Source organism: Hydra viridissima, unplaced genomic scaffold, assembly GCF_058129835.1.
Source record: "Hydra viridissima isolate aposymbiotic clone 2 unplaced genomic scaffold, HvirCarnegie_v1 scaffold_11, whole genome shotgun sequence".
NCBI classification, from domain to species: domain Eukaryota; kingdom Metazoa; phylum Cnidaria; class Hydrozoa; order Anthoathecata; family Hydridae; genus Hydra; species Hydra viridissima.
Window position 1 is genome coordinate 1,699,412 of NW_028324310.1, and position 10,129 is coordinate 1,709,540.

The 10,129-nt window shown below is 31.0% G+C and overlaps 3 protein-coding genes across 3 annotated transcripts; all 3 read left to right on the top strand.

The window, feature by feature from the left end:
* Positions 1 to 1,309: 1,309 nt before the first annotated feature.
* Positions 1,310 to 2,996, top strand: LOC149881637 (ATP synthase peripheral stalk subunit F6, mitochondrial-like). Its single transcript, XM_090067715.1, has one exon. The coding sequence runs from the start codon at positions 1,426 to 1,428 to the stop codon at positions 1,726 to 1,728; it is 303 nt and encodes a 100-aa protein (XP_089923841.1). The 5' UTR covers positions 1,310 to 1,425; the 3' UTR covers positions 1,729 to 2,996.
* Positions 2,997 to 4,795: 1,799 nt separating this feature from the next.
* On the top strand, positions 4,796 to 6,346 carry LOC149881638 (uncharacterized). Its single transcript, XM_090067574.1, has 5 exons — positions 4,796 to 5,190; positions 5,493 to 5,568; positions 5,828 to 5,884; positions 5,974 to 6,111; positions 6,207 to 6,346. The coding sequence occupies exons 1-5, from the start codon at positions 5,059 to 5,061 to the stop codon at positions 6,269 to 6,271; spliced, it is 468 nt and encodes a 155-aa protein (XP_089923700.1). The 5' UTR covers positions 4,796 to 5,058; the 3' UTR covers positions 6,272 to 6,346.
* A 353-nt stretch (positions 6,347 to 6,699) lies between these two features.
* LOC149881639 (uncharacterized) lies at positions 6,700 to 9,732 on the top strand. Its single transcript, XM_090067575.1, has one exon. The coding sequence runs from the start codon at positions 7,397 to 7,399 to the stop codon at positions 9,500 to 9,502; it is 2,106 nt and encodes a 701-aa protein (XP_089923701.1). The 5' UTR covers positions 6,700 to 7,396; the 3' UTR covers positions 9,503 to 9,732.
* The last annotated feature ends 397 nt before the right edge of the window (positions 9,733 to 10,129 follow it).

Consider the following 10,129-nt stretch of genomic DNA (forward strand, 5'->3'; position numbering starts at 1 on the left):
TTTTCAATTTTTACTCATACATAATAACCATAAAATATGGCATCTCTTAATTAACTCTAAAACTATTAAAAGTAATTAATAAAAACAATATCTTTTTCATGAAGGTTTTTTAAAGTACAAACGAAATTATATTCGATAACCTTTTGTTGGCGAGAATACATTTTATTATTGTTTCAGTCATACCATTAACTAACAACCTCACGGTAATCTTATGTAAAATTATCCCAGATTTCTTTAAAAACGTTTTGTAAATCTAGTATATTTTGCAGACTACTTCTCTCTAAAGATTTTTTCATCATCCCTACAGACTTTCTGAAGCTTTAAACTGTGACTGCATTTAAAGTTTTTTAAGGAACTTATGTTGTTTCAATTAAATCATTTCTATTTTACTTTGAGTTGAAGACTTAATATTTTTCTTGAATGTAAAAGAATGTACCAACCATGTGATATAGTAAAGTACGTATCTAAGACCAGAAGTTTAAATTGGGAGTAAAAAAGTTATTTTAACGCTTCAGATTTATCTATTTTATACAAAAGTGGTTTGTAACTTAAATTTTATATTTTTGGTTCCTAAAATTGCTATTTTGATACATGACATTTATGCAATCACTTTTTTTTATATCGATTTTGTTAAAACTTACATCAATTATATTATACTTTCAAATAAATGATACTCTTAACTATTATCACTATTACCAAATCCTGTTTATCAAACGCACAGAAGTGCTGCAATTTATATTAAAAATATAGGAGCTCGAATATATGCTCTTTTAAAATACCTTAAAAGTGGATTTTGAATAGAGTAAACCTCAGTTAGCGATATATTTTAAATGTTTAGTGTAATATAAGCATGGGAATTTCGGCCTTCGAAATCGACGAAATTAAACGAAACGAAATTCGTATTTCAATTTCGGATCGAAATTGAGAACGAAATTTCGATTTTTTGGATTGTTTACTTTCGCGAAATAATTTCGTATAATTTCGGGTCATTGAAAGTAACGAAATTGACACGAAATTAAACATAAGTTTTAATTTCGTAATTTCGAAATTCGTGAATTTGTAATGTTTAAAAATTTCGCGAATTTCGAAAAACCGAAATTTTTAAACATTACAAATTCACGAATTTCGAAATTACGAAATTAAAACTTATGTTTAATTTCGTTTAAATTCCCATGCTTAGTGTAATAATACAAAATTCCTCCCTCCCCCCTCCCTTACCCACGTTAATCACTTTTTCAATTCGGCTATTGTTTTTAGCCCCTTCACAATTACAATTTAAATGCATTGCGAGGAAGAGCAGCACGCATTCTGCAATTTATTAGATAAAGGACATTTTGCTAGGCCTATTTACCTTCAACACAAAATTTCGGTTTGAGTCACTCTTTAAAGGCTAGTTAGTTCTAAAACCTATTAGAAAGTCGTGAAATGGCTTTTATCAACAAGGTATCATTGAGTAATATTCGCAACGGTTTTACGGTTGCTTTAAAGAGAAATATTGGCGTTACATCAGTTTGCCAGGCAAAAGTTACTGAGATTACAGATCCAATTCAGAAATTGTTTCTCGAGAAGCTTCAAGATTATAAAACGAAAGCACTAAAGTTAAAAGAAGGAGAACTTGTTGAAAGCAATCCTGAAATTGAGGGGAGAAGAAAATTTGGCTTGGATAATTTAAAAAGAAAATATGGAGACAACGTTGAAGAATTCCCAAAGTTTAGCTTTCAAAAGTGAACTCACCACAAGTAAACAATTTAATATTGCTAGTTTTTTATAACTGGTGGTATTTTATCATAAAAAAAGTTGTTAGAGTTTTTTGAAATTACCAAAACAAATTTATGAAAGCAAAAAAGTGTTATTTATAGAAATAGTGTTTGATAAATCCAATCAACTGCTTCAACTGAAATACATTTATCATGCTTGTGTATGGTGTGTGTAGATAAGAGAATATAATAGATCTTAAAATTTTGGATTATTCTATTAAAGCTATTAGGCCTTTTCTATACATGTTCAAATTGTTTCTGGTGTTCTTTGACTAACACACTGGTACTTAATGCATGCATGTCTATGAATTTATGCATGTACATACATACATACATACATACATACATACATACATACATACATACATACATACATACATACATACATACATACATACATACATACATACATACATACAAATGTATGTACGTACCTATATAAATATATACATACCTACATATATATATACATGCATACATGCATGCATACATACATACACACACACATATACATACATACATACATACATACATACATACATACATACATACATACATACATACATACATACATACATACATACATACATACATACATACATACATATGAAGGGTACAGGCGAAATTCTACAGTTGTCCATTTTTTCTGCTTTTGAGAAAAATGGAATTTTGTGTTCGAAGAATTCAACAGTCTTTAATGTTAAACATTTTAAAGCACTTATAGTACAAATGTATGTACGTACCTATATAAATATATACATACCTACACATATACATACATGCATACATACATGCATACATACATATATACACATACATACATACATACATACATACATACATACATACATACATACATACATACATACATACATACATACATACATACATACATACATACATACATACATACATACATACATACATACATATGAAGGGTACAGGTGAAATTCCACAGTTGTCCATTTTTTCTGCTTTTGAGAAAAATGGAATTTTGTGTTTGAAGAATTCAACAGTCTTTAATGTTAAACATTTTAAAGCACTTATAGTACCTAATAATAGCAATATTTTGCTTGTATATTGTCAGAAGTGATAGGTAAGCACCAGTATAGGATGAAAAGGATGCACATGTAAAGTTTTTTGAAATAGGAAATCTGTGGTTTTTCCTGTATAGTCTTCATATGTTTATATAATATATGTAGTATGTGCAATAAACTCTGAATATATTTTGGTCTGAAATCAAACTTGTGTTTTTAGTTTCATTATGGTGACATTGATATTACTAGATCTAATGCCTAAACATCTTAAAAACTGGGGATTTCAATGTATATTTATATGTAAATGGCTCTAACTTTTTTCCTATACAATCAAAGTTACTAGTAATCCATTTTATGCTGATATTTCCAAAAAAAAATCATGTGAATAGAAAATTCAAAATCTGCTAATAAAATGACTAAAGTGCTATATATCTGATGTTTGCTTTTTGATCAAAACGAATTAAGAATTCTGCTCTTCAATCGAACTTTGAGTATCTTTTTGTTAATTGCGAAGAACAGTTTCATTGCCAACATTATGTGTTCCTCAATTCTTTCTTTTAAGCAGAATGACTGGTTGGGTCAGAATTGCATCTAACTTTTTAATTCAAAATCGGTCAGAGATTAAAAAGTTTCTGGCATAGCTTATTAGAAATCGTCTTAATGTTTTTTTAACTGCAATAATTCTTTTAAGAAATGTAACCCGATTGATGGGATATTCCCTTTTTTATGGTTTACTTACTGTATAGATTTGATTCAAAATGGAGGGTGATGACAGTTATTGAGCAATTAAGTCCTTACATCTTTTTTTTTTTTTTGATGAAATTTAAACGCTCTTTGATAAAGAAAACTCATAACTCGTCGGTTGGAAAGTTTTTTCATGAAGTTTTTTGCAATTTTATGACACTTTAGCCTATTGGCGCTAGATTATTATTTCAGCCTTCTTTTTTTTTTTATTTCATTTGGTGTGAAAACCTGAAATCTGATGTTCAGCAAACTTCAATTGATAGTAAGTTGTCAAAAGATAATATATTCAAAAAATTAATCTTGGGTAAAAAAACTGTATTATTTAATACCAAAATGTCAAGTCATAAAATTTTAATAATGGCAGAGTTTGAACATTTCTGAGTTCAGCGTTTGTAAAACTGTAAAAAAAAATTGCACAGTAACTGTTAATCTCAATCACAAACTCGATAAAACGAGATAAAAAAATGTTCAGCAAACGCGACTTAAAAGCAGGAATACTTGCTTTGAGTGCACAAATCAACAAATCGCTTGTGAGCAAAGCAGTGAATTGTCGGAATTGTTGGAGATGTATGTCAGGCTCAGCCGTTGGCTGTCATGTAATCTACGAAGGAATGGTTCAATCTTTGAATAGCTCGACATTTTGGAGAATAGGTTTGATCTCAATCTTGGTTTTATTCGAGGCCATCAAGTCTCGATTCTCGATCAAACCTCGACTTAGGTTACGGAGGACTATCTTGCTGGGTATTTCAGCAAAATAATACTCCATGTCATGCAGCACATTCAATCACTGACTATTTTGCTGAAAACAGTATTAGACTCGTGCTTTGGCTAGCACGATCACCCGCCTTAAAACCGATCGAAAATATGGAGCTGGGTGGACTATCGACGAACCATAAAACAATTAACAAGTTACAAAGTGCTTAAAAAGGAACTGACCAAACTGGGGCTTAAAATACCAATCAAGATGATTGAAAGTTTTATTGAATCAATGCCGTGATACTTAAAACATGTGCTAAAAACAATCGGGTCATATTTTATATTAATAAATTTTAAACGTACCTAAAAACTATTTTCGATTGAAAATAGTTTTTAGGTACGTTTAAACTTTATTTCGTTTTTTTCTCAGTATTTTTTAGTTTTAATTTGATATTTCTGCCTTTTAAAGTTTTGTTTTATTATCAAATACTGATTGACCTTGAAAAGGAATAATAATTTGTCTTAATTTCGTACACCTTAAATAAACAAAATGCGTTTAAATTTTCTTTATTACGTTTCCACCTAAATTTCACCATGACAACTAATTACTCTGTGAAAATTTATCGATCAAAGATAATTTCTTTCTTTTTTTAATGTCAAGCTGAGTTTTTCTAAATGATAATCTGCTGGAAAATAAGAAAACAAAATAAAACAAAACATCAAGAATACCAAGTGTGTATAATGTGTGTAATGACGTCATGTTAACAATTACACGTCTGTCGCAAGTTCGATAAAAGTTCTGCGTTCGAATTCAAGTGATAAACATGCAAGAGCCCGACTTTTGCACATCACTAAGACGAGCCCGTGTGAAAAGAACTCTTTTATCGCCAACACGAAAAAATAATCCACAACCTATTGGCCTGGTCTATCAATCGCCGTTGTATCCGACGGCTCCAGTAAGTTTTGATTTCTTAATGCGAATAAAACAGGTAATTGTTGTGCTTTGAAAAAGGTTTGAATTACCTTAAAAATTCGTCAAGAAATGCCACAGTTTTCCGTGGTCCTAAAACACTTATTTTACTCTATAAATGAACATACGCTTGAAAAAATAGTTTTTTCTTACCACTTAATACTGAGGTTTCAGACTTCAGGTAGTTAAGAGTACTTAGTACTTTTAAAAGTACTAAGTACTAAGAGTACTTAGTACATTTAAAAGGACACACTTTATTTGTTAATGTCTTTTTTTGTTTGTTTAAAGCGATTCGCTATTTGGGATCAAGAAGAAACCTCTCGCCAAGTAGCCAATAGATTTCCTAACTTAATCTCGCATATTGGTAATTATTTTAGTTTTCATTTTCTGCGAATTAAGACTTTAGGAATCTTCTTTTAGTTTATTTTGTCTTTTAAATTTTTCTCGTGAATTTTTTAAGACGCTTTGATTAGCCTTAATTATATAAGACGCTTTGATTGGCCTTGCGACTTACGTAGCAAGTTGATAGTACCATTATCAATCAATGGTGGAACTCTTTTTCTTCAGTTCTTTCTTTAAACTTAAACGGTTATGAATTATAAAAGTATAAAAATTTGTTATAGGCATGATCAATTTCAGCTGTTCAAAGTTTTTGAATGAATGGCAGTGCGAAATGCCAAGTGAGTATTTCTTCAATTGATCCAAAGTTGATGAAAGGTTTCAAGGAAACAATTTTCTTTACATGCTTCAGACGCACATGCTTTTTTAGGACGACTCCCTAACTTAAAATACAGTCTGGACTCAACCAACCGTTTTAGCTACCAAAATCCTTCTAATTACATGGGGTTTGCAAAAGGTTTTAAAGGAGAGTCCTGTCGTCCTAATGATGGCGCAGCTTCTGGAATCGGTAGGTATATAAAAGTGTGCAATAAAATGCAGCTATTGTGATCTCTTCAAATAGTAAGAGCTTTAAAAATGCATTAAATGTTTTTGGATTTTTAGTGCCTCGGATATGCCCTTACAAAGCAGGAAAAAGAAAAATTTTAAAAGAGGTAGAGAAAAAATAGTAAGGAATCGTATGTATAAGAAAACTGTGTATGTTTTGTTAAAAATAATATTCATAAATATGAAATAATATTCAGTTTGAAGTGAATTGATTGGACTTTTATAAATAAGCTAATACAATTACGTATGTTCGCTTCGTTAAAATTCGCTTGTTATTTAGTTAAAATTTTGAATTATGCGCCAAATTCACTGTTAATCAATCTTTTTTAAAAAAACTAATGAAAAAATAAACTTAATGATTAAAGTTGGCACGGATGTGGGTTTAAAAAAAAAAGTTAATTAAAATTCATTTTTTGTTACATTTAAATCTTCCTCGAGCTTTTAAAGAGATCAAGCCTTTAAAGGGACAAAAAGCAGTTCGAATTTACCGAATAGGATAATATTCGGTAAAATTTTAACTGTTCTTTAACCAAAAGGAGTATATGAAAATCTTCAAGGTGATTAGAATTTCGGTTCGGTATAATAAAGGTTCGACTTGTGTTTTGTTATGTGAATTTAGCTGCATCAAGAAAAAGCATCAACTTTAATCTCTGCAAAAAAGTTTTTGTCGCGTTTTGAAAATATTTGAAAAAGTTTCGAGTGTTTTTAAAGAGCTATCGATGGTATTTAAGAACAATGGAACAAAAAATATGCCGCACTTGAATTCAGGCTGATCCAACTAAAAAAATAGATTCTTTAAAACTTGCTTAAATTATGAAGTAGAAGTAAGGGGAAAAAAAAAGGCAACTAAAAATTGGAAATTTGATGGCTCCAAATTTGTAATGTTTATTTGATGCGCAAAAGATTTCGCGTGAAGACGCAACAAATTAAACAAAATAGAAAGCATTCATCTTTAACGATTCAAAGTGGATCATTTTTATGTATCAAAGTAACACAAGAAATTTGAATGTGTTGAATAACTTCGCAAATTTTACTTATTTATGAAAGAATTACTCAGACCATGAAATTACTGCGGTAAATAACCTTTAAGAAAATCTAAATTGTCGGCAGCTTGTTGAATATTTTAAAATCATATAGAAGGTGTTTTAGTGCTTTGTTAAAGTTGGATCTTTTGGATGTAATGGCTACACTGTAATATCAAAAATATTTTAGCTCTATATGTCTGTAAAAATTAATTGGTGTAAAAAATGAAATCTTCATCCGTTACTAAAATGCGTAAGAAAGAACCGGACTATGAATCGATTAGAAACTTCAAAAGGTTTGGAAATAAAAATCATCAACATCCACTCTTTTCGAGTTTGTCAAATCCTAGTTCGTCAACTATTTCAACGCCTCAACTAACACCACCACGTAAGGAGTACGGACATTCACAAAAATCTCACAGCGTTACATTTGAACGATCAGTTAGTGCTGATTCAAATTATAGCTTTGCAAAAAGTGATAAGCCCTTTCATGTATCTGATATTAATAATCGTCGTGATGATAGTGACGATGAAGGAACATTATCACATAACCAAGTAATATCAATGGTTCAACCTAAATCAAACGAACAAAAACACAGTCATGTCATTTACGAGAAAACGGTAAATCGTACGAAGATGACTAATCTAAATTCCCTAAACTTTTCAGATTTATCTGTGAATCTCAGACGTTCTGCATCCTTAAATCTCACGGATGAATCCTCCGTATCTACATCATCAACTCAAAATAACAATCTCAAACACAAGACTAAAAGAAAGTTGAAAAGAAATAATCATTCGGAAAAAAATTCAAACAATCTAGTTCGAAATTCGAAAGAAGACGAAGAGCCAATTTACGATTATCTTAAACGCCAGTCCATCAATAGCACAGAAAAAAAACATACAAGTATAACACTGCCGAATAACTGGAGTGGCAGGTTGATGACTTCGGAACAAAATCAGAACCTTTACAATTACGGCCCTGTTTATACTCTTAACAACGAAAACATAAAAGGAATTATCTTTCGCAGCAATTACCCAATTGCTACTGTTTCATCGGCCAAACAAATAAGTAATCAAAAAAATGATGATGAAGCAATGAGTAGCTTGGCAAGCTTAGATCAACATTTAAAAAACGAAAGTGGAAATTACTTTTTTTACAAGTCTACACTCGACTGGCTGACAGGTTCTTCGAGTCTTAAGCACAAGAAGTACGGATTTTTTCGAGAATCAAAAAAAATCTCGGATTTAAATTTACTTACTGATCAAGTTTATCAAAGCGCGACAGTCGAAGGCCAGTCAACAAAGTTGAGTTTTTACGCCCACTTGCAGAAAATTATAACGGTTATAAATATAATGCTGGGACGTTTACCAAAAGACAAATTCCCTTTTGGAATATTGCAGTTGAACCATAAATCCATATACGAAAGGACAACTCCATTTGGCTTAGATTTTTATATAGAGTTTGATGATTTGATATTAAAGCATTTGCAAGTAAGCTTCAGCTTAAACAATACTCTGAGCGCATTAGTTGTTGTTCCTTACAAGGATGTTTCTGAAGAAGTTAAAGAGCTCTGCGTGAACCAGCCTCATGGCTTAGTTTTGTCTTGCAAATTGCTGTTTACGTCTTTCGCAAAGTGTTTTACAAAAGAAATTTGTAAAGAATACGAAACTCGATCTCTATTACCTGATGATGTACGCATAAGGTTTGATATTGTTTCGCTAAATGCAATACGCTTTAACATTCGTTTGCTGCCGTATGACTTAACGTATCAAATAGAGCTCCATGTTGCATTAAGTGTGCCTCACTTTCCCAATATTTTTGAACTTACAGAAAAGCGAAAATGGCCGGATAATAAGTCCAAGACTGAAATCACCCGTCAAGGGGTACATTTAACAACTAAAGGTTGTGATGACATCAAATGGAATGTTTTGTTCATAAAAACACGCAACCTTTTATTACGAAATATTGATATAGATTTTTCCATCACGAAATTACTCCTCTCTTTTCAGTTTGTTAATGATCGTTGTTTATCAAAACGAGGTTGCTACGGTATGATACACCCAAATGATTTTCTAACATTATTGTTTTGGACATATGAAAGTTACAATAGTAAAGAATTTTGGACGCGATTAAATATGGGCTTACGATTTCTTGATATCTTGTTCGGTCTGAAAAGATGTTTGCAACGCAAGGAATGTCGGGATTTTTTGCTACCGAAAAATAATTATTTCGATCGTTTATCGAAAACTGATTGCAAAATTCTGTTACAAAATTTAGATGAATTACTGGACAATCCAGTAGAGAAAATGAAAATTGAAAACATGAGTTAGGACAACAAACAAAAAAACTTCATAAAAGTCGACCTTAATAATACTTTCTTTATGCTAATGCAAGTAAACAATGGTTATAAACGTCATTTCGTTTGGATAACAAAGGGCTCCTGAACATTTTATAATACAGCCATTACAGCTGTATTACGTTTCACGGCCATGCATATTTATATACACAATAGTTGAAGCATGTAAAAGATTAAAACAATATATAAATAAGTATAGCAATATATATAGCTATAATTAAATTTTTATAATAATAATAATTTTTATTATAATCATCCTGATACTGAAAGTATCAAGATGAATACTACTCAAAAAATGAGTGTTTTGGATCTTTGGTATCGTAACCATTTGTAAAATGTCTGGAACAAACGTTCTTTATATATAGAATGAGTCCATCACGAATCTTTGTCGTCTCGTCACGACCAGTACACCTTTGTATAGCTGTTATTCAGTTTACTGATGCAACTCATTTCAGAAACTGGTGAGTTTCAAGTAACATGTTATCGGGATTAACGGTGATAAAAGTAATGGAAAAACTTTAATCATTGAAAACCTCGTTTTCCGCGTGACATTAGCGACTTTACGTAATCAAAACGCCACACAGTGAAGCGAAATGGTCAA

What these genes read in the sequence shown, in the direction of transcription:
- LOC149881637 (XM_090067715.1), top strand. Translation starts at nt 1,426, where the DNA reads ATGGCTTTTATCAACAAGGTATCATTGAGTAATATTCGCAACGGTTTT.
- LOC149881638 (XM_090067574.1), top strand. Translation starts at nt 5,059, where the DNA reads ATGCAAGAGCCCGACTTTTGCACATCACTAAGACGAGCCCGTGTGAAA. An exon ending in ATGGCAGTGCGAAATGCCAA is followed by an intron (nt 5,885 to 5,973) that starts GTGAGTATTTCT and finishes ATGCTTTTTTAG; the next exon opens with GACGACTCCCTAACTTAAAA. An exon ending in TGGCGCAGCTTCTGGAATCG is followed by an intron (nt 6,112 to 6,206) that starts GTAGGTATATAA and finishes TTGGATTTTTAG; the next exon opens with TGCCTCGGATATGCCCTTAC.
- LOC149881639 (XM_090067575.1), top strand. Translation starts at nt 7,397, where the DNA reads ATGAAATCTTCATCCGTTACTAAAATGCGTAAGAAAGAACCGGACTAT.